The following is a 27,170-nucleotide window of genomic DNA, read 5'->3' on the forward strand; positions in this document are numbered from 1 at the left end:
CTTGGTCTTTGGCTTGTCTCTTGGTCCACTTGCCCTCTCTCCACTTCTCTCAATCTCCCCCTCCTCTCATGGCCCCATTCGTTCACTCTAGATTCTTCCAGATGCCTCTGGCTGTGCTCTCCCTCGGATCTACAACAAAGTCCCTCTCCTCAGCCATACCTAGAAACAGTGAAGTCCTCATTGCATTTATCAGCCATCTGTAACTCCATATCCAGGGGATGCAACTCCTCCACAGGTACCAGGCATGTATCACACATGATGCCCAGACATTCATACAAGAAGATAATACATATAAAATAATGAAAATAAGGTAAAAATGAAAACACTTAACACACACTAACTGTGTGGAAGACAGAAAATCTGTAAGAGGAATGGCTCTTGCTGTCTGTAGGTTTGCCTGAGTGAGCGGTGGATGTGAAAACCCAAAATGTATAACTCCTTTCTTCTTATAGTCTCTAGCACAGGTTGGCCTTGGACTTCTGCGCTGCTGCCTCCACCTCCCGAGTGCTAAGTTGTGGTATGAGCCACCGCTCCTAGTTTTATACAGTATTGGGCGTTGAGTGGAGGCTTCCTGCATGCTTGGCAAACATATCAACCAAGATCCAGCCCCAGACCAACACCAACATGATGCCACGGGAGAATTCTAAACTAGGCTGGCTAGTTTTATGTCAACTTGACACAAGCTGAAGTTATTAGAGGAGGCAACCTCAATTTTACAAATGCCTCTAGCTGGGTGATGGTGGCACATGCCTTTAATCCCAGCACTTGGAAGGCAGAGGCAGGTGGATGTCTGTGATTTCCAGGCCAGCCTAGTCTACTGAGCAGATTCCAGGACAGCCAGGACTACACACGGAAAAACAAACAGAGAGTGAAAGAAAGAAAAAAAATGCCTCCATTTGGCTGAAGGCTGTTGGTCATTTTCTTAGTGGCTGATGTGGGAGGCCCAGGCTATTGTGGGTCGGGGGTCACCCCTGGGCTAGTGGTCTTGGTTCTATAAGAAAGCAGATAAACGGGGCTGGGGATTTAGCTCAGTGGTAGAGCGCTTACCTAGGAAGCGCAAGGCCCTGGGTTCGGTCCCCAGCTCCGAAAAAAAGAACCAAAAAAAAAAAAAAAAAAAAAAAAAAAAAAAGAAAGCAGATAAACAAACCATGGGGAGCAAGCTAGTAGGTTGCACTCCTCTGTGGCTTCTGCACCAGCTCCTATTTCCTGGAGCTGTTTTCTGCTCTGCTTGAGCTCCTTCCTGCCCTGACTTCCTTCAGTGATGAACTACAATGTGGAAGTCTAAGCCAAATAAACTCATTTCCTCCTGAAGTTGTTTTTGGTCATAGTGTTTCATTGCCGCAATAGAAACCCTACCTTGAAACTCACATGTAAGATTATTTTAAAAATAACAACTATAATTACTTTCAGGTTATGTGCATTACGAGGTATGTAGGGAATATAAATTAATTTCATGATAGACTTGGCTCCATCCCAAGATATTTGTGTAAGCGTGAATATTCCAGGATCCCAAAATTCTGAAACTCAAAGCAGTTCTGGTCGCAAAAGAAAACTTTGGAAAAGAGAACTCTCAACCAATATCTCTTTAAAAACATGATCTATAGGGGGCTGGAGACATGGTTCAGCAGTTAGGAGCTCTGGTTGCTCTTCCAGAGGTCCTGAGTTCAAGACCCAACAACTGCATGGTGGCTCACGACCATCTATAATGTGATCTGATGCCCTCTTCTGGCACGCAGGTGTACATGCAGAGAGCACCGTATGCCTAAAATAAGTATTTGGAAAAAAACAAAAAAGAAAAACAAACAAAACAAACAAACAAACAAACAAACAAACAAAAAACCCAAAACCCATGGTATATGTGAGTAAAACTTAGGGCATCACTATTAGGAATGGTGAGCCCAGAGGGTGGATATGTACTCTGAAGACACTGTCCAGAGTTGAGAGACTGCTAGAATTACAGCTTGTGACCAAAGAAAGAGCAATTTAAAATGAAACACAAGGTATCCCAGCCGCCTTTTAAAAATATTTTTAATTTTGTTCTTTGAAAGTTTCGTATATTTATACAAAGTATTTTTTATCATACCACCCAAAAGTACTGTATCCTTCCAGAGCCCCCTAGGCCTCACCTAAGTCACTGTGTCTTCATGTCCTCTCTTTTGTTGTTGCTACTAGTGACTCCTGAATACAATAGTGGGCTGCCTACATGCCACGGGGGTGTGGCCATTGACAGGGGTTGGGGGGGGCAGGAGTTACCAGTGACCATATCCCCAAAGGAGAGAGCCTCCCCATTTCATCAGCTGTCAACTGCCAGTCACTCTAGGAGAAATCCAGGCTGGGATTTAGTCTGGCTTGATCTTATGGGGGTCACAGCTGCTGTGAGTTGATAGTGTAAGAGTCATGTCAGGTCCAAAACCCAGCATTTCACAGCCCTCCTCCCCATCTCTTGGCCCTTGCATTCTTTCTGATCTCTTTTCCTGATGTTCCTTGAGCCTTGAGCAGTTGACAGAGATGATCACCGCAGCTGACAACACAGTTACTTAGAGTCAGCGCTTGGACCAGCAATGAGTCAGTGCACTTACCATTACCCACTACCATGTCTCTGGCCAAAGTCAAGAGCATCACCATCTACGATATAGATATTTGGAAGGTCATTTGTCTGCATGACCATTTAGTAAAGCAACAGATTGACCTTGGGAACCCCTACTCTCCTCAGATCCACAGTCCTCTTTTGAAAACTTATGTCTGAACTGTGGAAGCCACTGGGGAAAACAAGAGAAAAGTGAGATCCATTGGGTTTTATTTAGACAGGGTGTGTGTAGCAGGCTGGGTGCTGGGGTTATAAATGTGCTAGCTGTCTAGCTGTGACCTGTCATGTTGTTGCAGCCACTGCTGCTATGAGAGTGGTAGAATTCATGACCTTCGACCTGAAAGCATTGTGCCTTGATCTTCCTAAGCCTTAGTCTCTTCCTCTTTAAAGTACAGGTGACCCCATTTGCTTTAAATATAGCATTGTATGGGTGAGAATTCAGTAAGACAATTTGTTTAAATACAGGGTCAGCTCAGTATTTGGCTTATACAGGGAAATATAACAATGAAATAACAAAGCCAACAGGAAGAAAAGTCTTAGTCAGGGTTCCTATTTTGTGATTAAAAAAATACTATGACCAAAAGCAACTTGGAGAGGAAGGACACTTGCAGCTTGTCCATCATCCAGAGAAGTCAAGGCAAGAACCTGGAGGCAGGAACTGAAGCCAGGGTCATGTAGGAGTGCTGCTTACTGGCTTAGTCCTCAGGCTTGCTCAGCCTGCTTTCTTATATAACCCAGAATCACTGCCCTGGGTTGGCCCCACCCAAAATAGGCTGGACCTTCCCACATTTATCATTAACCAGACAACACCTCACAGACTTGTCTTATGGAGGCATATTTTTTCCCATTGTCAGATAAATCTAGCTTATGTCAAGTCCATATAAAACTAGGCAGCACAGTCCTGGAATGGAAGACTAGAAATGAGTCCAGTATCTGGAGGAAGAGGCCTTCCCAAGGCTGTGCTGGTGACATGATGGAAGATGAGGCCTTGTGCCCCCTCTCCAACCCTTGCTAATTTTGGGGCACTGGAAAGATTCCTTCAGCCCTGTCAGCCTTGGTTTTCTGGTCTGTTTGATGGGGTGATGTTAATAGTACTGATCCCCTTAGAGCCATTGAAAAAGTTAAAGAAGGGTATGTGACAAGTGGTATGAACTGTCACTATTGCCATTGGGGACCTTGCTTGACAGGAGGCAAATGCCAGCACATGAAAAGCAAGAGTGGTCTGGGAGCTTTTGTGGGTCCAGTTGAAAGAAAAAGTAAATTCAGTTTAGGGTAGGTATATGGAGATGGGTCTATACGAGTGTACTATGGGAGCTTCTGCCAAAGCTTGTTTTTACCCACATCTTGATGTCTGCAAAGAGAAGGCCTTGAAGGGACTGTATAGACTGCTGGGTGTGCTGGGAATGAGACTGTGCAGCCAGGTGTGCAAAGCGTTTTGACCCCAACAAAGGTCTTACTGTTGAACTAGAGTTCTGTGTCCCTCCACACAGTCAGTGTTCACCTTGGGCCTGCTGATCTCGTGTATCCTTGCCGTCACTGGTCAGGGTCAGGGTGAGTTGGAGAAAGAAATGGTTCTAAGGCAGGAAGTCAGCCGGGTGATTGGCACAAGAGCCCTTCAGTGTTCCAAGGAGGCATTGCAAAGTTACCATCTCACGCCCATCCTATGAGGACTGGCTTGCATGCCTCGGGAAGAGATTAAGCAGGAGACATGTAAATACCGGAAACAATGAGACATGATGTTGGGCTGATGTTCTGAAGTGGTCCCTTGACGTCTAACCGTGCCTTTGGATTATCTTAATTGGAGCACGAGAGCAGAATTTAATTAGAACATAATTGAACAGCTACATTAAACAGAGCCTGCTTAATGGCTGCTTTGTAAACTTCACTTGGGAATTCTTCCCATCGGTACATCCCTGAAAATATTTTGGGCAGTTAACATTATGCTGGTACTTTACTGTGATCAATTTTTAATAAAAGTGGCATGTTTTTATCCTTAGCAAGGAAACCCAGCACAGGTTCACATGACTTTGTTTTGACTGGGGGTGGGGAGGCGTTATTTATGCAGAGTTAAGATCCCTGTATTTCCTAAAGTTACTGGCTTTGAGGACTTTTCCAGAGAGTGGCAGAAAAATTCATTCAAAGTGACTTACATAGAAAATGATGTGGGTTTTTTTTTGTTTTGTTGTTGTTTATTTGTTTGTTTGTTCGTTTATATGTGAGGGGCCCATGGAAAGACCTTCCAATCTGAGAGCCTGGATGATGTCTTTAGAAAAAAAAAAGTTCTTTTATCAGTGTTAATCATTGATAAGATGGCATTTTATTATAGTGTGTTCATACAATACTCAGACCCTGTTCCACCCCTTGCTTTCCCCTCTCACCTCCCCCAACTTCCTGCTGCTCCCTTCCTCTTCTCAAATAGTCTTACTTCTGCTTTCATGTTGTGAATGTGTGTTTAGCTGGAATTCCACATATGAGGGAAAACATGAGATGTTTGTCTTTCTTGGCCATATCACCCTGTGTCCTGCTACCTCCCCATGCATACTCATCCCTCCCACTAGTCCCATTTCTTCGCCTAGACAATGCCTTTTCCATTTCCACGTTATCTGTACATATATTAAGTATATAACCTGGGACCAGTAAATGAGAAAATGTGATATTTACCTTAAATGATGACAACTTGCCCAATATGGTCATCCCCAGTTATATCCATTTTCTTGCAACCAACATACTTCATTTTTCTTTATGGCTGAAGACAATTCCACATTGTAATGTGCACCACGTTTTCTTTATTCATTCTCTGTTGGTGAACTTTTTTTTTTTTCTAAGGCAGGACATTTCTCTGGAGCCCAGACTGAACTGAAACTGGCAATCCTCATGCCTTAGCCTCCTGTGTGCTAGAATTCAGTTGTGCATCACCAAGGCTGTCTGTGTTCTCTTGATTTTGGGGACAGAATTATGTACACCCATTTAAACCAGGTTTTCTTGTTCTCAAATGTTAGTTGTTTCTCTTCCAGCCTTCAGCTTTTTAGTTTATCTCCCTTGTGTGCTTAGCAGAAAAATCGGTATAGACTACAAATTGGGCTCATGTGTGCCTTTCTCTCTTTGAGAGTTGTGTTATTTAAAAAAAAAAAAAGAAACACTTCCCCTTTTATCTCCTTATGACCATTTTCCCCAATCCACACACCCACCCAATAGCCATGATGTCACATGCTTTGTGTTATTTGCTTTACAATGCATCTACCCACTAACCGTCAGTTCAGCCCTCCATCTGTCTAGTGTGCTACTTTGGACCCATCGCAGTATAAATTGCAGATTTGTGGTAATATATGCCTTATCCCTTTATACTTACCCTTCAACTTTACATTTGATTTCAACTTTGTATTTGTGTGTGTGTGCGTGTGTGTGTGTGTGTGTGTGTGTGTGTGTGTGTGTGTGTTGAAACAGGGTCTCATATACCTGTCCCAGGCTAGGCTTCAATTCCATGTGTAGCCAAGGGCGACCTTGGTCTCCTGCCTCTTCCTCCCAACTTCTAGTCTCTGACATCAGCTACAGCATCCACCTTCAACTATAGATTTTGTTGGGTTTTGTTCTGTTTTTAGGACTCGGGGCCTGGAAAGATAGCTACTTTACAGTCTCAAAACCAAACACACAACAACAAAAACAACCTTGTGGTTGCCCGTTTGCTTGGCTTGCACAAATATGCGCGTTTGTGCCCTCTAACAGTGAAGGCTTCTTTGTATCTGCCCACAACCCATCAGCCTGGCAGCCCAAGCGTCTTCAGCCTCGCACTCTCCTTTTTCTATTACTTCCTCTCTTATCTCTTCACTCACCACAGCCTTTCAGTTGCCTCCCCTTCTCCCTTTCAGCAACCCAGCGGATAATTTTTAAACTAAACAACAGCTGAACAATACCCCACTGTTCTGCATGTCTGGGTATGCAGGGCACGTCCACGCCTGCCCAGAACTCAAGGAGAATATCATCCCTCATACTTTCTTTCTTTGCATCAGAAGCAAATAAAGCTGCTCACGAGCTTCATACAGCTACATCAAGGTCTATTTAACAGGATGAGCAAGGCTGACTTCTGCATAGAATCTTTGCCACTAACCAGTGTGATAAATGCCAAGTGGACAAGCATGTCGTGTGGAAGAGGGAGAATCAACCATTGAGCAGTTACTCCATTGTTTAAGCCATTCTGCAGCAGTTCATGCTTGGTTACAAATTTGCATTGTTGTAACAAGTATTTTCTTCTTTTAAGTATTTTCTTCCCTTTGAAGGGAGCCCTTGTATGCACAGCCTCCACAGCCTTTAAAAGCAAAAACCAAAATAACATTAGGGATGGACACACACACACACACACACACAAATGCACACACAACACACACACACCCCACACACACACACACCCCACACACACACCACACACACACACATGCACACACACCACACACACACACATGCACACACCACACACACACACCCCACACACACACCACACACACACACATGCACACACACCACACACACACCACACACATACCACACACACACACCACACACACACATGCATACACACCATACACACATACCACACACACACATACACACCACACACACACACCACACACACACCCCACACACACACATCCACACACACCACACACACACACATGCACACACACCACACACACACCACACACACACACCACACACATACCACACACACACCACACACACACACCACACACACACACCACACACACACACATGCATACACACCATACACACATACCACACACACACAAATGCACACACAACACACACACACCACACACACACCCCCCACACACACATGCACACACACCACACACACACACCCCACACACATGCACACACATCACACACACACCACACACACACACATGCACACACACCACACACACACACATGCACACACACACACACACACCACACACACACACATGCACACACACCATACACATACCCCCCCCCACACACACACAGAGGATGTAAAACTGGCAAGGTGGGGTAGAGAGGGATGGATCTGGGTGGAATGGGCAGAGGGGAGTGACCACGATCGATTGAAAGACTCTTACTAAAATCTCAAAGAACTAATAAAAATGAAAAAATAGACCCTTTCTAAGATGCTGCACTTTTTATTTTATTCCCTTGGCTGGCCATGCTTCATTTTCTGTTATAAAAGCTGTTGACTTCAAAGTAAAAGGCAGCAAATAATCTGTTGCAATTCGGGCAGCACTGTGTTTTCTTTACTAACAGCCACGATAAAACTTCCTTTAAAGACCCTGACCAGCACTTTGCTTTTCAGTGACCATCAGTTTCACAGCAATCCTGTCGACTTTCTGCAGGATTACAAGACCAAATTGGCAGTTTGTAAGAGGAGAAGGAAAAAGAGATCAGAAGGAAGCTTTTCATGAGAAAATAATGTGGTGGGCTGGGTGTAGCGCCATTGGCAAAGGGCTTACCCAGTACACTTGAAGCCCTGGGCTTGGCTCCCAGCACCAGGCATGGCAGTGTATGTCTCTAATCCCAGCTCTCCAGAGGCACAGAAAAGGCATTGGAAATTCGAGGAAAACATCTGCTGCATAGCTAGTTTGAGGCCAGCCTAAGGGATACTTTGTCTTAAAAAGAGAAGAACCAGAGAGAAATTGTGGGGAATGGATGAAGTGTATCCAGAATTATACTAATAATTCTTAGTTTGAAATGCCCATGTCCTTGTTCCTGCATTTGTTCATCCACTCACACGCCCTCCTAGATCACCTGCTCCACACTGGGCACTTGACAAAGCTCCAGGTAGCAAGGGAGATGTGAGCACCCTGCTCCCAGAACTTGTAACCCGGAGGGAGACATGGGCTACCTTCGGATTGTTACTTCCTGAGATGCTGAGGTGGGGTTCATCAGGAAAGAGCAGGAGAGCCCTTCCTAAGTGGAAAAGGCTGAGAGTGAGCCAGAGGCTTCCCGGGATGCTTAGGGTGCATGGGATGCGAGAACTGAAAAATAGTAGTTAAAGCTTTCTTGCTTGTAAACAATAACCCAGCACAGTCTAGTTGGAGACACACACACACACACACACACACACACACACACACACACACACACAGAGCTTCTAATATGGTGTGTAACTCAGTGTGCCTAAAGCAAGACTAAAGCTCTGAGTTCTGCTGTGGACACACCACCAATGTGGGGATGGGGATGGGGATGGGGTGGGGGCTCATGCACCTAACAGATTCCGGGAACTTGGGTGTTGGTATCAGGTCCAGGTTCTAGTGCAGTGTGATTAGGAGTCTTGCTAATGGATTCCTGGATTGTCTTCTCTGGGTAGGGCTGATGTGGGTTAATTGATTCCATCTGCACCTCTCCTATTTCCAAATAAGGTCATATTCTGATACTAGCGTTTAGGATTCTAACAGAGGCCTCTCTGAGAGGGTGCAATTCACATCCTTCTTTGCAACCCCTCCATGGCTGCTGCTGATCCCTCCTGTTGGCTAGACTCAGGTGGTTGGTAAGTAATGACTTGAGCCATAAAGCCAGCCTCCCTGCATCTCTGAGCAGGGTAGGTTAGAGTAGGGTAGATCTAGAGGGACAAGAAATTTCCAGAATATCTTACATTCTTGGAAAGGCTACCAATATGGTATCCAGCACCTGCAGACTGACTTGGTTCTTAATCTCTGCCAAAAAGGTTCTCTGACTTTCCCTGGAGTGCTGTGAACAAATGACCATTTAGTCCAGGTGGCGTACCAGTGACCAACCAAAGAAGTCATTCTGCCTGGGTCTGGCTTGGTGAATCAGTGAGTTTATTGAGGCTGCTTACAAGCTAGTGGGTGACCGACTAAAAGGCTGCATCACTGGAAAGTCCACTGTAGCATGGGTGACAACTCATATACCTGCATTTCTGGAGCCTTCTGTGCCACTAGCAGGCAGTTCTGTTAGCAAAAGTCTCTTTTCCACAGCACTTGCTAATTGCTTGTCTGACTGGGGATGAACCTGTGAACCTTGTAGGTTCAAAAGCTTCCCAAGGCCTGTGAAGAATGTTCAGTTCCTGAATCCTATGTATGGAGGTCAGAGGACAACTGTGGGATGACTCCCACATGAGTTCTCTCCCTCCACCATGTGAGCTCCGGGCGTCAAACTCAGATCGTTAGGTTTGGCTGCAAGCCCCCTTGTTTGCTGAGCCATTTCCCTAACCCTGCTCACCGAGCCCTAAGGACCATGTGTAAAAGATGGAATATCTCAATTCAGAGGAAACTAAATCAATCAATAAACGTCTTTCTTAAACAAAATAAGACTGTGAACTCTGAGTTCTATCCCGGGCACACCACCAATGGGAGGAGGGAGTGGGGAGAGGAGAGTGGAGGGGGAGAAGGGAGAGAGAAGAAGAGAGAAGGGAGAGAGAGAAAGGGAGGATGGGGGAGGGAGGAAGGAAAGGAGAGAGACAGAGAGAGAGACAGAGACAGACAGACAGACAGGCACACACACACACACACACACACACACACACACACACACACACACACACAGACTGAGAGACAGAGAGACAGAGAGTCAGAAAGGGAGCCTCCATCTCCTAGTTCTCTTAACCGTTTTCTGACAGGAGCCAGTGGTTCTGTTTAGGTCACAGGGGGCTTCAGGTAGAAACAGGACACAGAATGATTGCTGCTCTACCTTCTCAACGCAGCTCGACCCAGTGCCCTAGAATGTTTTCCCCTGAGACTACCTGGCTAGCAGCTATATGTGGCTGCATGTAATGATAAGAAGAGAGGCAATAAATTCAGTGGAATTTATTTTGCCTTTCATATCAAGATAAGGATAAAGGCCCAAGCCAGCACAGTGGCTTAAGGCAGTCAACAAGGACCCAGCTCTACCCAACTCCTGCTCCATTACCTGTAGAGGGTGACTTTTGTTTGGTTCGTTTGTTTGAGGTAGGGTTTCCTATTGTCCAGATTAGCCTAAAACTCACTTTGTAGCTAAGGATGGCTTTAAGTTCCTTATCTTCTGTCCCCTCTCTCCCCTTTTAAAGACTTAACTTGTTTTATGTAAGTACACTGTAGCTGTCTTCAGACACAGCAGAAGAGGGCATCAGGTCCCATTACAGATGGTTGTGAGCCACCATGTGGGTGCTGGGAATTGAACTCAGGACCTGCGGAAGAGCAGTCAGTTCCCTTAATTTCTGAGCCATCTCTCTAGCCCACTCCTCACCCCTTCTTCCAAACCAGAAGTGGAGGGGACATCACATGACAGCAGGTGGGAGAACCAGGAAAGCAGAGTGTTCACAGACATATGTGTGGATTTCTGCCTCATAAGACAGAACTCTGCCCCATAGTTGACCTCTCTAGTCAGAAGCTCAGGAAATACTTTTAGGCCTAATTGATAGCTATGTGGGAGCAATAAGGTATCTGTTAAGAGATGGGGTGCAGCATGGGAATAAGATACAGTCAGCAGGACCAAAAGCCTGAGTGCATGGCTTCCCTTAGGTGCTTTGCACTTTTCCTTTTATGTGTTTCCTTCCATCTTTGAAAGTCACACCTAGATCTGAAGTCAGCTGTGGCTTTGAGTGTCTGGGGGAATCAGCAAAGGACAAGGACCTAGTGTCCACAGGCTCACAACAATTCATAACCCCAGTTCCAGGGATCTGACATCTTTTCTGACTTCTGATAGCACCAGTGATGTGGTACACATATATACGTATGTACATACATACATACATACATACATACATACATACATACATATGTACATGCAGGTAAAATACTTAAATATAGAAAACCAATTAAGCCTCTTTTTTTTCCAAAGTCAGCCCCTTAAGGCACAGAGCAAGGAAACGGTAATAAAACACCTACTAGGTGCACTCACTGCATTCTTTTAGTCTCTACTGTCAGAAAATGCTTTGTCCAAAGTTGACTAGAGAAATACTTTCAGGTTGCTTTATATCATCCAAATATTGTTTGGTTGTACTTATAAACCTTTAATGGACCCATGCATATTTTATCTGAGTCTAACCAGTTACTCTGTGTGTATGTGTGTGCTATGAGACATGTAGATAAAGTAAGAATATAATTTAATTTGCTCTTCTTTTTTTAGAGGAAGAGAACCAAATTCATTGCCTGCGATTTCCTGACTGAGTGGCTGTACAAGTAAGCCGTTCCTATCATGAATATTCAGTGGCCCTGAGTCATGAATATTCAGTGACCCTGAGGACTTGATTGTGTTAATTTGCAATAGAAGAACAACAACTGGCTTAATTCTTGTCCTTTTTTTTTTTTTTTTTTTTTTTGTCAATCAACATGATTGTGTGACCAGCCAGAATCCAAAGAGGGCAGGGGAGCCATTCACAGAATTCTTCTCCATTCCATTTGTGGAGGAATGGCTCGCGGACCAGTAAGTATGAGTAATTGATCCCTAACATTTTTTTGTGCACGTGTGTTTGGTGTAGATGCATGTGTATAATGTGTGTTTGCATGTGTGCAGGCCCACATGTAGAAGCTGAGGCTAAGGTCAGAAGTTTTCCTTGTTCACTGAAGCAGGACCTGGAAATGGCGTTAGTCTGGATAGCCAACTTGTTCTGGGGGACCTTCTGCCTTCCCAGCTCTGGAGTCATGGGCAGCCTCCTCTCTCCCAGCATCTGTGGGTGCGGGGAGCCCACCTGTGATCCTCAAGCTTGCATAGCTTTAGTCAGAGCCATCCTCCTGCCCAGGCTCATGGGTTCATGCTGGCTTTCTTTGGTAGAAGGGGATTCACTCATGTACTACACCCAGACTCCAGATCAGTTAACACTTAGAGCTCTTGTCTCTGGTTATTTGTAGCACAGACTAAGCTCCCTCTCTTTAGATGGTTTTAGCCCAGAAACACTTCAAAAATAACACAGAGAAGAAGTTGCTGGTCTGAATTTTTTTCCCCAGTCATCTCCCCTGTCTCTGTTCCTGTCTATCTCTCTGCTGGAGCAGCGCTGAGCTCAATGTCCTCGCATGTGCTGCATAGATTTAGCAGTAGAGCTGCAGTCCCTCCCACAGGTCTCACTCAAGCTCCGGACTTTCCTTCTCTTAGCGGCCTCCTCTGTCTGAGGGGTCATCGTGTCTCAAGGAATTTGGTGGAACTTTTCTGTTGCTTCTCAGCTGGGCTCACCAGTTCTCCATTTAAAAGACCACACAGCACAGTGAAAACTCTCTCTGACCATCAGAATCTAGCTCTCTCCTCCTCATGCAAGTTCATTCTCTCCCTCCACCCAGGGATGCCAGGGATCAAACTCAGGGCGACCAGATTTGACTGCAAGCACTTTTACCCCTACGCCCTCTTGCCAGTGTTCAGGACGTATTCCTCACCTTCTGTAACTGTCACGATGCATGTGTGATCATGCCTGCAGATGTCACGTGTCATCCTTTATGGCCCCTCACTAGCTTTTGAGGCAGGGCCTCACACTGAACCTTAACCTCACTGACTGGCTGAGACTGGCCAGCCACTAAGCTCTTCAGGTCAACTTCTGTCAGCCTCCGCAGTGCTAAGGATACAGATGTGCCCCACCACACATTTTATGAAGGTGCCGAGGGTATTCCTCAGGGTCCTGCATCCCTCCACAGACAGCACAGTGCTGTCTGAGCCGTCTCCCAGACCCAAGTCACATTTGAAAAGGTCAGAGACCTTGGACTAGACTGTTAACCTCAGTGTCACAGCTTTTGCATAAATCTGCTCTTTGAGAATATCAAGTTGAGGGGTTGGGGATTTAGCTCAGTGGTAGAGCGCTTGCCTAGCAAGCGCAAGGCCCTGGGTTCGGTCCTCAGCTCCGGGAAAAAAAATCAAGAATATCAAGTTTAACAGATAGACCCTTGACTGACTTTATCCATTTTAGGGGGCAGAAACTGGTAATAAAAAAATCTGAAATTATAAATCAGGCCAGGTGGTTTGTGCTTCTGTACTGACAGACCAGGAATTCAAGGTCATTCTCAGTTACCTAGAAGTTTGAGGCCAGCCTGGCTACATAAAATCCTGCCATTAAAAAAAAAATTCTGAGGTGCCAGCACACCTTTAATCCCAGCACACAGGAGGCAGAGGCAGTAGATCTCCGTGAGTTCCAAGACAGCCTGGTCTACATAGTGAGTTCAAGGACAGCAAGACTACAAAGAGAGCTCTTGGTTCAACAAAACCTGAAATGCAAACATACATACATGAAAACCCAGAGTACATACATGCATGCATATATACATATATGCATACATACAGTCGTAATAATGAATAGAAATGGATAATAAACTAAAATAATCAAGATTATATATTGGAAAGAGCATCATATTGGAAAATCCTTGATTTTTATTTATATTTAAAACCACTGACTGTTGCTCTCGATTTCATTTACACACACGGAGCCACAGACAGACACACATACCACACACAGAAATACACACACACACACACACACACACACACACACACACACACACACACATACACACAGAGTCCTCTGCTTAGTCTAATCACTGAGAAGTATGAGGTCTGTTGTTCCCTGAATGGCTTGTGTATTCTCCATGATGGGGTTTGCTTTCCTCTGTTGGGCTTTGAAAATGAACCGTTTTCCTGTGCTACCTAATGAGAAAGAATCTTGAAAATCAGAGACCTGATTGGGTGTGGTGACACATGCCTTCGATCTAGCACTTGGCAGGCAGAAGCAGACAAACCTCTATGAATTTAAGGACAGCGTAATCTACACAGTGAGTCCCAGGCCATCCTGGACTACACATTGAGACCCTGTCTCAGAGATGGAGGTGGGTGCTGAGAGGTGGCTCAGTGGCTAAGACCACTTGCAGAGGACCCAGCTTCCCTTCCAGGTACCCCCATGATGGTCCACAGATATCTGTAACTCCAGTTCCAAGGGCATCCAGTGCTCACTTCTGACCTCTGAGGGCACTGGGTACATAATGTGGCACACCAACTTACATGCAGCAAAACAGCCACACGCATACAAAGAACCTGGGAAACAAAGTACAAGACCTTTTCTCCTTGAACATCCTTGTAAATCCCCAGTCACTTACTGCCCTGGAATCTTCATGTGGCCCCAGGGTCCCCGATAGCTCATAGAAACACATGGAGAGGTGACAGCTATCGTTGCAGTTGGAGACAAGCTCTGTCTTCTGCAGGCATTTGTACCCCATTCTTCCATTATCTTTCCAGTAAATGCCCAGGAGTGCAGTAAAAATGACATCTAGTCCACATGGTGTAGCAAACATCTGTGGAGCACCCACCTGCCGTAACACAGGGCTTGGTGCTGAGGAAGCCAGAAATGAACAAATGAGGGCCGAAGCGCTACAGTGGGAGGCACGTTTACAAGCGGCTGTTGTTTGTGTAGTGAACATTGTAATTCGGCTGTTAACAAAGCGCTAAAGGGAAATTGTGAAGCAGGAGACCCTTTCTGGGCCCGGAGCCAGCTGGATTGAGTCCAGACTTGGATTTGAGAACTTAGGCACTGTGTTCTTCCAGGGTACCTTGGAGCAGGAAGAACAGAGAAGTCAGCAGGAACCAGAATCCTTCAGACACATGAGGACAGGAACTGGGAAACAACCTCGAGGCCAAGTGTTTAGACCTCAGCTGTGTGGGGAGCTTTGCTGGGCGTTGTAATGTTGGCAGTATTGTTGCCCTTTCCCTATTAGATGCCAGTGGCGCCCCCAAACCCTACAATTTAAATATTCTAGCACATCTGCAGACAGATGAATGCCTCACAGCTGCAGGTGAGGCAGACTGCACCAGCTGATACCCTCTGATCTAAACCTGTGGTTTTCTACCTTGACTGCATTTTAAAATCATCTGCAAGCCAGGGCTGGAGAGATGGCTCAGCCATTAGAGGCTAAGCTCACAAAAAAAAAATAAGTAAATAAAATCTTGAACGAGCCAGGCATGGTGGTGTGTGCCTTTAATTGCAGCGCTTAGGAGGCAGTGGATCTCTGTGGATTTGTGTCCAGTCTGGTCTAGATAGCAATTTCCAGGACAGCCAGGTCTATATAGTGAGACCTTGTCTCAAAAAACAAGAAAAAAATTTTTAAACCATCTGTAGAACTTATCCTCAAGACCAGTTAAATCCAGTTTTCCAGGATGGCCTGAACATTATTTTGTTTTAAAAAGCTTTCTGTATGTCCAGTTTATTGTGGTTTCTATTTTTTGAGACAGACTCTTACCATGTAGCCTAGGCTGGCCTCAAACTTTCAGTTCCCCTGCCTCAGTTTTCTGAGTACTGAAATGGAAGGTGTGTGCCAGTCGAGATTCCTGAGTAATCTTAGGGTACGGTCAGGTGTGAGTAGTCAGGGGGAATTATTGGTTGCGTAGAAGTCACCCTGCATCTGGGTGATCATCGTTAGTCTGACCAAGTAGTCACTCTGCTAGATGCTTTCCCCTCTGACAACAAAGGAAGTGAGTCTTGGGGGAAAGATGGTGATCACTGGACTTCTTCCCCACACTGCGAACTGCTGCCAGCCAGCCATCCTCTTATAAACAATAACAAAATCAGAATACACAGGCAGTGAAGAATGGAGATGTTCCCCATCCCCTTCTCTGCCTAACAGGTTCTGACCCTCTTCTACCCTCCTCAGAGCCTGGCCCAAACTACCTGCAAGCGGGGCTGCCGAGGGCTGTGCTGTGCAGGTAGACTCACTGGTGCTGGGGGACACTAGCTGTTGCGGCCACAGCTACATTTCCAAGCAGGAACTGAAACGCAAGGTGATTAAGTTTCACTGAGGGTGCTAAGTCAGCAGTAGGGACAGGACTTGAACCTGGGCCTCCCACCTCCAGTCAACCCTGTCGAGAGCACATTCACACTGCCTTACCTGTCACCTGGAACTTAACCTGATCAGTGTGGAGACTGGAAGAAAACAGACTCATGAGGATGGGATACATGTAGTTGGGTAATTTAAGGGATTTGAAGTTGGTATTTTGAGTAAATGAGTTTCCTTTCCTGGCTGGACTTTAGTAAACAACCTCTGTGTGAGATATAATGCTAAATATATCTGCTACCACTTACTGCCTCCAGTAAGCCTGTCTCCCAGCCTGGGAAGGAGACAGCTACTTTGTGAATCTGGGTCCTATTTTAATGTCAAAGTCCAGCTGCCTACAGCTCAGTGCCATTGTCATATGAGATTATAACTGGGTTGGAAGCCATTGTCACAGGTGGCTTTCTGGTGACTGTCCTGTAAATGATTCCTCTCCCACGAGGTTCATCTGTCAGCCCATCTCCCTGTCCTCAGTTAACAGACTCTGCATTCTGCCTAGTCCTTCATAGCTACTTTTCCTCTGCCTCTTTCTGTTTTAATATAACTACATTTTTGTATAGCCTAGGACATTGACAATCTTTAATAATACTCTCCAGCACATAAACTTGAAAATAGAGTGTTTATCATGCATAAAATATATTTTTTTATGAGATTAATGTTGCAGGGGATGGAAATGTTCTATGTCAAGGACCCTTGTGGGACCAAATCACTCAAGACCTAAGGAGTCTTTCAGAACAGTGCTTCATTCCGACATGGGTGACTTTGATTGTTCTAGCAAAGAATTACTGTGAGGATGCAGAACAAGCCTGGCCTGAGTCTCAGTTGGTAAAGTGCTTGCCTAGCGCACATGAAGGGTGCATTCATGGATTCAGACCCCACCACTGCATAAACTGGGCATGGTGGTGCATGCCTAACATCTCAGCACTCCAGAGGTGGAGGCAGGAGGATCAGAAATGCAAAGTCCTTGGTTACTCCATAGCTACATAGCAGGTTTGAAATTATCTCAAAAGAAGGTTGCAAAACAAAGAGATATTTATGCCTTTTCTTTTTGCTCCATTTTCTCACCTCTAGTGGGTGCTTATAATTTTCCATAGTTATAATGTAGTATAAATCACATTAAAACATAAGGCTTCTCTGCTTTGATTTTGATTTTCCTGCTCCTGGGCACTTAACTTCCCATGTTTCTCAGTCCATATACTCTAGGGAGCTAGCGCTCTCTCAGCTGAGAATGGGGCCGAGCTGTCCGAAGAGCAGGGATCCCTGCTCATGATGCTTCCTAACGTTCAGTCTGGCACAGACTTTTCATCAGGAGGGACTTTCCTTTCCACTAGACTTAGATCTTTGCCTTGTTTTTGTAGCTCTGGGAATCAAACCCAGGGCCTTAGGCATGCTAGACAAGTGCTCTGTCAGTGAGCTATAGCTCTAGGCCTAGATAGGGGTCTCTTGAGTGATGATTCTTGAGTTGTCAAAAGCAATCAGATAACAAAATTGTATCTAATAGAAAGCAGGCCTGAGACATAGCAAGAGTCTGAGTACTTACTCACGTACTTTTTTATTGTTTCACTGTTTTTAAGATTTATTTATTTTATGTACGAGTACGCTGTTGCTGTCTTCAGATGCACTAGAAGAGGGCATCAGATCCCATTACGAATGGTTGTGAGCCACCATGTGGTTGCTGGGAATTGAACTCAGGACCTCTGGAAGAGCAGTCAGTGCTCTTAACATCTAATCCATCTCTCCAGATGTACATATTTACTTATTATTTGGCTGTGTTTAAAGTTAAATGGGCAGGTAAATACTCCTTTCCCACCCTTTTTTCCTTCAGCCAATTTGAGTTCAATTTCTGGTACTTTAGATGAAAGCCCTTGATTGAGACGTTCTCTTTCATGATATTGCCACATACCCAGCAGCCCTCCATAGCAGTCAGCTTTCTCTAGGTTCTGCCACAGTAACAAATAGCCCCACATTTCAGTGTTTTACATCACAGGTTTACTGTTCATTCTTTCGTGCTGGGTGCTTGTCATTTGGGCTCTGTTGTAGATTTCATTTCATTCTAGGACCTCGGATGAAGGAGCGGTCCCCTTCCTTGGCTTCATAGGGGAAGAAAGCAAGGACTGAGCCATGCAGCGGTGCTCACTTCCCACTTGCTGATGCAAGTCATGTGACTAAGTCCAACCTCAGTGTCAGGAGTGACCCCTGCTTCCTGGAGGAGCTGAAAGCCGCCCGTGCAGCATAGAGCAAGGACGCCCAGTTCCCTCACAGGAAAAGGGGTGACAGTGAGGAGCAGCGCTGAGGTGTGGACTCGAGTGTGAGGAAGGTGCTTCTTCCCTGCCTTTCAGTGGCTGTGTTATACCATATCTTCTGCTGGCCTTACCCCTATTCAGAACCCAGCACCATCCTCTTGAAGCATATAGCATAAAGCTCTAACTCAACCAGGCGTCAGAGGCAACAAAATTATCAAAATAAGGAAACATTACAATTTTTTTTTCTCCAGCCAAAAAGTATTGCCCTGAGATCCAATCAGAGTCATTAGGAAAAAAGAAATAGCGAATTGAGCCAGGAACAAAGGGTCCACTGCCCTTCTGGTCTCTTGTCTCAGGGGAGAAAGCTTGTGAAAGACATCATTAAAACTGATGCCTTCAGTGAAGCCACTGTTGTGTTAGACAAGAAAAGGTTGCTTTGGGTAAAGTGTGTTTTTCAGCCAAATTCTATCTTTGGACAAAATAAATAAAAAAGAAGAAACCCCACCATACTTTGATGATGAAAGGTATCTTATGACCACAAACTGAGGTGAAAACAGAATCGTCTCTGTGGCATCTGAGGACAAGTCCCCGAGGCATGACCGTCTCTGCAAGGGAGCTAACAGCGGGACTGGGAGCACTGGAGCTTGGCCCGGGAAACCTCACACACTTGCTTCTAGTGCTCATAGCTACATGGTGGTTAGGTAGAAATTTGCTGTCATGTCCTCTTGATGGGAAAAAAAAAGCCTTTCAATTAATTTTGTCTTACAGAGAGTAATTCCTGTCTCTGTCATCACCTAGGCCCGAGTCTCAGGGATTAGTCTGCCATCTTCGCTCCTTGCTGTTTGACTTGTTTTCCGAGGGAGGCAGAAAGCGAAGCTGCTTTGGAGGCTTGGGCACCCTGATTAGTGTAAATCCTCAGAGTGGCCTCCTGTCACCAGAGGCTTGCTGTACAGGTGGCCGGTTTTCTAGGACTCATGGCACCATTTCCTCCCCTTCTTCCTGTTGCAGGGCTTGTCTGCATGAGCCAGCGTGGCAGACACATCTGGGCTCGGTGTCACTGCCATTTATGAGATGATTGATGTATTAATTGCCGTTGGCCGCTTCCAAGTTACTATACACTTAGTAACTTAAAACCATACACAGTTATGAATTTGGAGAATCCAGTTGTCAGATCAGTTCAGTGCCTTCTAGGGAAGAATCTCATCTTGATTTCCAAGCTTCTGCAGGCCAATCCTTTGCTTGTATCCTACTTCTACCCAGTAATTCACTTACCTTCTGCTCCTAAGTGCCCGTAGCACCGAGCCTTCTGGGGAGCCTGAGATCATCTCCCCGTCAAGGTCTTCAGCTCTGCAGCTGCAGTTCCCGTGCCATGAAAGGAGTTACATTCCGTGGTCTGGGGATTCAATGTAGAGATCTCTGTTGTTGTTGTTGTTTTATAAGACAAGTTTCTCTGTAGCTCTGGATGCCCTGGAACTTGGTCCACAGACCAGACTGGCCTTGAACTCACAGAGATTTACCTGCCCCTGCCTTCCAAGTGCTGCAGTTAAAGGAGAGCACGACTATTGCCTGGCTCTGATGCAGAGATCTCGAGGGCACAGTGCTGTAAGCTCCAGGATGGCAACGTGTGTTAGAGGCTGCAGAGGGAAGCTTTACTTTGGTTTGCAGTACAACCTTCCAGTCCATGGCCATCTGGTCTGTTGCTTTCGGCCTGTGGTTAGGCAGTGCTTCATAGCAGGAAAGTGTAGCTGAGCAAAACTGCTCATCTCAAAGACAGATGACTTCTCTTATATGCGGAATCTGGGCTTAAACATTCATACATAAACCACACACATACACACATGACACATGCCTAGTTTCTTGCTTATATGATAAAATCTCCTGGCAAAAGCAACGAAAAGGGTTGATACATTTCCAGAGGGACACAGTCCATCATGATTATTGTGACACTGTTTTGTGACAATCATTTCTGGGGTGACATGAGCAAACATCTACTTGCCACAGGCTACTGATGACAGATGAGAAAGACACCAAAGTATAGCTGGGTGACCGATGAGTTTTACTGGGGTTAGTTACAGGAGCAGAAATAACTCAAAGATAACTGTATCACCAAAGCCCACCTTAGTTAGCATGGGTAACCATTCACAAAGGCTGGAAAGCCAGAGCACACTGCACAGCCTGCAGGCTGGTCAAAGGGTTAGAGGTTGTCTCTCTCAAGGAAGCTCAATTGGTCTGAGCCTCCAGCTTGACTGGTCTCTGCTTCTTCCAGGCAACTTGGCTGAGTCTGAGCCTCTTCTAGGCACCTCAGTTGGTCTAAGAATGCCTCTCAGAAGTCCTTATTGTTCATATAGGTTTGGAGAGGGAAGGTCTTAGTATATCTAGTCAGTTTCAGGAACTTCCTGAAGCCATTGAGTTGTTTACTTCATGAGCTTAAGGAGCATTAGTGCAGGCTATTCGCCTTAGAATAGCCAGTGTCTTAACTAACTGTCCTTAATGGAGGATTTTATCTCAGGGAAAACTTGTACACAACATGGGGAGGACAGCTGCCTACAGTAGCAGGAAGCTGGCTGCTCACATTGTAGTCATACGCAGGAAGCAGAGCAACAAACAGAAAGCAGAACCTGGCTATAAAGTCACCCCTAGTGATAATCTTCATTCAGCAAGATACACTGTCCTAAAGAGTCCATGGCTTTCTCAGATGGGGTCACCACCAGGGGACCAGGTGCTCAAACATATGAGCCTACAGCTTGTATTTTTACCAAAGTACCATGAAAGCAGAAAAGGGACTCTGGGGCTGGAGGGGGACCAGTTATGGGAGGAAGGATGGATGGGGAAGTGAGGGGGTGGCAGCAAACTTGAATAGTGATATATGCAAGAACATGTCACAATGAAGCTTATTTTGACACTAATTTAAAAATACATATATATATATATATGTACACACACACACACACACACACACACACACACACACACATCCCCCCACTCTTCTCATGGCCAGGGAGAGAGAGAGACAGAGACAGAGACAGAGACAGAGAGAGACAGAGACAGAGACAGAGACAGAGAGAGACAGAGACAGAGACAGAGACAGACAAACTGACTGAGTTTTCACAACCCGGGGAAGTTAGGGATGGATCATGTGTTAGTGGAGGTGATATCTGCATGGAGGCCTTGGCGTGCAAGCTCCCCTCTGAGTTTGGTGTAACTATTGCTAACTTAAATCTGCAGCTGGAATATTCTATGGGAAACCACGGGGTGGGGGGGGGACCTTGGGAGGCAGAGCTATTAACACTGCCTTGTGGAGGTGGAGACTAGCAGGGCTCATGAAGTTCCGCCCTCCCCAATGTTACATGTGAAGTGAAAACAATGGGCTGCTTCATCAGTGCAGCTTTCCATGAGTCACCAGGGTTGGGGTGGAACCTTCTGCCTTCAAATCACCCACACTCCTGTAAATGACCCTAATAAACCAATTGGTTCATCCAGCTTGACTAATGGGATTCTTTCTTTGCTCTGCTGACTTTCTAGGATAAGTCATGTGACAGGTTGATGTTACTGAATCCCTCTTCCATCTGGGAAGACCCCTTTAGTACATTTTAGTCAAATTCTGTGACTTACTGCATTCTGCTTTGGAGTGTGTGTGCGTGTGCATGTGTGTGATCGTATGCATATGCTGTGTGCATATATGTGTGTTTGGGTGCATGTGTGCTATGGTGCCTATATGGAGGTCAGAAGACGACTTTTACTGGTTCTTGTTTTTCCCCTTAGTTGAGGCTCTCTTGGCTGGTTGCTACCATGTATGCCAGGCCAGCTGGCCTGATGTTTCCAGGGATTCTCATCTTTTCCCATCTCAACATAGGACACTGGGATTACAGTTGTGTGTCCCTGTGCCCAGACTCACACAGGTACAGAGTAAAGTCTTCCTGAATGAATGGCAAGTGGCTTACCTATTGAGCGATCTCCCCAGACCTCATCTGTTTATTAAATGGTTTACTTTCTCTCCTTGGCTCCATCCTGTTTAATTTTAAATTCTAAGTCTCTAGTCTCTTAGTAGTATAAAACTTACCTTTCCTCTCTTGCCCCAGCTCCTGCCTCAATTGTCCATAATTAACCTTGAATAGAGGACTGGGGAGGTTAGCTGCCGACTTTCTCTAATCTCAGTCTAATTATGAGTCTGGCAGTGGCTCTGGCGGGGTCTGTAGTGCTTATGGTTGACTTGATCACAGTGGCAGACACTGAGAGCTTCCTGTCGCTTTACAGATGTGTCATAATGCTGAAGCACTGTTTAACCTTGAGGCCTCCTTAGGGTGCAGTAGCTGACCAACCACATTAGTTTTAATTACATCACCTGTTTTAAAAGCACAGGAATCACAATATCATCAGCTTTGCTTTCTCGAGTTTTGGTACCTCTATTCTAACGTAAGTGGCCCACCGTAATCCTTTATACAGAATCTGTGTTTTTAAAATTACTATTCTGGGTAAGAATAGAAATTGACAGGTAGAAAGAGGTCCGAGGCATTTTAAAAAGAAAAGTGACGATCTGACTGGAGTACAGCTCAGTGGGAGAGCATTTTTAACAAGCATAAGGCTATAGGTTCAATACTTAGTGACATCAGCTACTTCTGGTGGTTTGGAAGGGGTTGGAAGGCAAGAGCCTGAAACCCTCCCAGACACCCAGGCTTGAGCTCACCCTTGGAAGTCTGAACAGGTGGCCAGTTGTTAAGTTTCCCTGAGCCACATTAGAAAAACGGTGTAGTTAATTACAAGTGAGCTAAATAACATCACAATTGGGTGCACTTTACTTTAAAAAATCAAATCTTTCAGCCTTGGTCTTTAAGAAGCTGTTCAGTAGGCTGTTTTCTGGGCTCACAGCTTCAGTGATGAGGTTTTCTGAGCAGCCCAGCTGTGACCCCAGTACTGTGGAGGTGAGCACAGCACTCCAGTTACTCACTGGCCGGCCAGCCAGCCAGCCAAGTAGAATCAGTGGGCTGCAGGTATGTTTTGAGTGGAGTCCAATTAAGGAAGACGTCTGACATCATCGTGGCCTCTGCACTTACCCGCACAGTGCACCCCTTGCCCCAGGATGTAAATGTCCAGTAAAGCGTGTAGAAGAATAAGGCGGGTAATGTAGAGGGCCACATCCCTAGCCGGATACAGTCGGTGGATGGCATCCAATCCTAGGCCATTAAAAGACTATGATGATTGATGCAAGTTTGGCCCGTGCCATCTTCAGAAATAGATTCTATCTGGATCATTCTTGCTTTTATGTTCCAAGAAAACAGCTCATCTTTTACCTAATGAAAGGAGGGTAAATTTAATCTAAAATCTAATGTTTAATCCCAGGCAAGCTTCCTTTCTTTCTGCCTGTCTCTGAAATTCTTATACCTGGGTAGAGAAATGGATGAGGGCTTCCTTCCTAGATCTTTTTGATGTGTGTCTGTGTCTGTGTGTCTGTGTGTCTCTGTGTGTGCACACACAGGTACATGGACCTGTGCTCCTAAGGACAGGAAGAGAATGTCACATCCCCCAAAGATTGGCTCAGGACAATGGGCTTGATGCAATGGTGGGACTTGAACCGTGTTTTTGTGATTGTTCAATAAATAGTCCTGATCCCTGAGCCATCTCTCTGACCCTGTTCTCTCTGCCTAGTTCGTAAGCATGCAGCATCTTCTTTCTGCCTACAAACCTTTTACTTCACAGCCAAAAGGGGGTGGAATGGGAAAGCTTGTGAATAAAATTTTAAATCTACAAGACACATACACTGTCAGGAAAACTAGTTTCTGCTCCTCTCAAGATTACAGCATTGATTCTTAGGGTGCAAATACATTTAATTTCCAGTTAAAAGAGAAAGGGGGCAGTCATACTGATCACCGTTGCTAATAAGGCAAGTCGTCTAGGAGACAACTCAGCAATAGAATGTCTGCTCTGGGAATGCCCAGCCTCAGCCCTGAGGGGCCTCTCTACAGCAGCCTCCTCCTGTGATGGACACATTCATCTCTTTTGCCCCTAGGGTCCTGGTGATGAGGCTTGCCCCTTTATTTTTTATCTGACCCGAGGCCAGCTGCACTGATTCCAGGACAGGGAAGGACCTGGCTTGGCATCTGTCCCTTCAAGCTGTCCCGCTGAAGCAAACAATTCCCAGGCGCTTCCCTGCAAGAGTAGATCCTTTTCATTCTGCCTGATACACGCTGGCTGTCTTGCACTTACTCTTGTTAGGCAATGAGACAGCACTGTATTATTTAGCCATGAAAGCCGGGACATCACTAAAGGCGGCCTCATGTTACTGCCTCACAGACATATTAGACATCTCATTTTGCCTTTTGCACATGTCATTGAGATGCAAAATGGCCCCAGGTCTCTCTACTGGCAGAGGCCCTTTGCTGGGCTGGGGCTGGCCCCAGTGTCCTCAGCTTTGCAGTAAGTGGTCCTTCCTCTGGTCCCCAACAGGGACGCAGCTGCTTTGACATTCTCCACATCAGAACTGAGACGCATACCCATATCAGGGAAGGTTGCCCCCGAAGAGAAGGACCCCATCAAATCTCCCTTCAGATGCTGGCCACAGAGTCTGCTTTGTTAGAGCGTCCTCACATAGAACTTTGCTGAGGAGATGGGCATAGATGACAATCCGCTACATTGTGGCTGTAAGGTCAAGGAAGGAGTTTTGTGATTGTGGCTTCCCTACTTTTTTTTTTTAAACTCCTAGGCAAATGGCCATGCCGTCCTCTGCTTTGTTATCCAACAGTGCTAGACGCCACCTTCCATGTTAGCTGCCTCTCCCCTTCTCTGATCGCTGCTTCTGGGCAGCTTGCACTCTCAGTAGGAAGTAGTCAGTGACCTTGAATGAGTTCCCTTTGTCACACTCTCCTTCTCCTCATCCTCCCCCTCTCGCATCTCAGCCTCCTCAGAAAGACAAGGTCACAGTAGCCCATTGTTTTCAGTTGCGAGCATTTGGTGAAGCCATGTGCCACACAACAGTCAGCCCACGGCCAGACCATGTTGGAGTTTCAGTCTGAAATATACCTACCTGTTCATATGTGAATATTAGATGCCACTCGTGGTGCTGTTTGAAAGGTTTTGGAAACTTTAGGAGTCAGGCTTGGCTAATGAGGGTAGCTGGAGAGGGACTTGGAAAATCTTACTTGCCCCTGGCTTCATTCTAGTTTTCTGTTTCCTCGACAGCTTAGATGTGAGCGCTCTCCACTGCACACTCATGTGGCCATGGACTTCACCTTGAAGAACTGAAATCCCTCTGGAACCATGAGTCAAAATTGGCCCTCCCTCCCTTAAATCGTTTCTGTAGGATATCTGATCACAGTGGCCTGCCTTCATGGGTACTGAATGCCTACTGCATTCCTGTCTTGAACCAAGTGCTGTTACCAAGAGGAGCAAACATGAGACCAGGCTGTGCTCTGGTGGCTTTAGGTTGTGTAGATTTGAACTTTCATCAGACAAGCACAGACTGGTTTCCAAATTGGGTCAAGGAATAGGAGGAATAATAGCTAGACCTCAACCTAATCAAAGGGTGTTTTAAGTAACATTTGGCCTAAGAGTGAATCAGGAGAAAAATGTGTACGGCCTTGACCAGCTCTCAGACATACTGGAACAAATTAAAGAAAAATGACCCCGTCTTAGGAGAAAGATGTCCTCTACACCGTGGCCCAGGGCTGAGAGAGCAGATCACAGGCTGGGATGTAAGGCCCTGCAACTCCTCTACTGGGTTCCCTTGAGAAGAGAGCTCCCTGTACAGCTATCCTGGCCCTCTCGAGATCTGGAGATGGCACTCATTCAGAGGAGCTGAAAGGCCAGGTTGGCTGGAACTTGGGAACAGGCCTGGTTAGGATGAGGCCAGAAGGTGCTCAGTAAATATCAATGGATGTTGGCACATTACTCTGTTGTTCTCTAAGATCGCTGCCACTGTACCAAGGTCTCTTTTGAAATGCCAAGGTGTCGGAGGCCACTTGATTTTAACTAGTGAGGGCAGCCACCTCAGGGATGTGAGGCGGTAGTGAGACATCACTGATTTCTAGCATATGGACAACGGAAGAAGGGATGGGCGAGACACCAAATGTAGAGAGCTGGGCACTCCAGGGGCAGGGCATTGCAGCCAGAAAAGCAGCTATTAGGCACGAAGGGGCAAAGCCAGAAGCAGCAAACAAACAAAAGGCTGTCTGGTGGGGCTAAAAGTGGAAAGTGAACATTAGGGGAAGGTTCTCACAAAGCAGTGTTTGCAGGGGCCGATTATCTCTACAGAAATGTCTACCTCATTTCTCCTTGGAGGGACGCCAGCCAGAAAGCCAGAGCTGGCTGCAACACTGCACCCCTAGACACGGTGTCAGCAAGCACAGTCTTCCTGTCTTTCATTTCTTCTATTTTGGAATAATCTAAAAGTATTTATTCACACAAACATACTGTACCAAGGCTCTCATTGCTTCGTCTCCCTTTCCCCCTCCTCTCCCTTCCTTCCTTCTCTTTCTCTTCTTTTTTGTTTTGGGGTTTGAACCCAAGGCCTTGTGCATGCTAGGCTGGCCAGCGCTCAACTGCTGAGGACTCTCCCACCCCCTGCCTCTA

At 45.8% G+C, this 27,170-nt stretch overlaps 1 protein-coding gene and 1 long non-coding RNA gene across 15 annotated transcripts in view; one reads left to right on the forward strand and one right to left on the reverse strand.

The window, feature by feature from the left end:
- Iqck (IQ motif containing K) overlaps positions 1–27,170 on the forward strand; it is a 117,648-nt gene that overhangs the window by 36,518 nt on the left and 53,960 nt on the right. For 6 of the 14 annotated variants that reach the window (XR_010064577.1, NM_001401714.1, XM_006230149.5 and 3 more), the window contains 2 exons: positions 11,702–11,754; positions 11,921–11,998. The exons of 2 other annotated variants lie outside the window; for them this stretch is intronic. Coding sequence is in view for 9 of the 12 variants with exons in the window: in NM_001401714.1 (NP_001388643.1) it covers positions 11,702–11,754; positions 11,921–11,998 (131 nt within the window). In the remaining 3 variants the exon portion in view is untranslated. Of the gene's footprint in view, positions 1–11,701; positions 11,755–11,920; positions 11,999–15,085; positions 15,493–27,170 lie in introns of those variants that run through there. 6 more of the 14 variants (XM_039101165.2, XM_063283355.1, XM_006230150.4 and 3 more) reach the window with 3 other exon arrangements.
- Positions 6,622–27,031, reverse strand: LOC134485172 (uncharacterized). The gene is made up of 2 exons (XR_010063144.1): positions 22,669–27,031; positions 6,622–6,890 (listed from the first exon to the last, which is right to left on the reverse strand). It is a non-coding gene; the product is annotated as an uncharacterized LOC134485172 (long non-coding RNA).

The sequence above is a fragment of the Rattus norvegicus genome, chromosome 1 (genome assembly GCF_036323735.1).
Source record: "Rattus norvegicus strain BN/NHsdMcwi chromosome 1, GRCr8, whole genome shotgun sequence".
NCBI classification, from domain to species: Eukaryota; Metazoa; Chordata; class Mammalia; order Rodentia; family Muridae; genus Rattus; species Rattus norvegicus.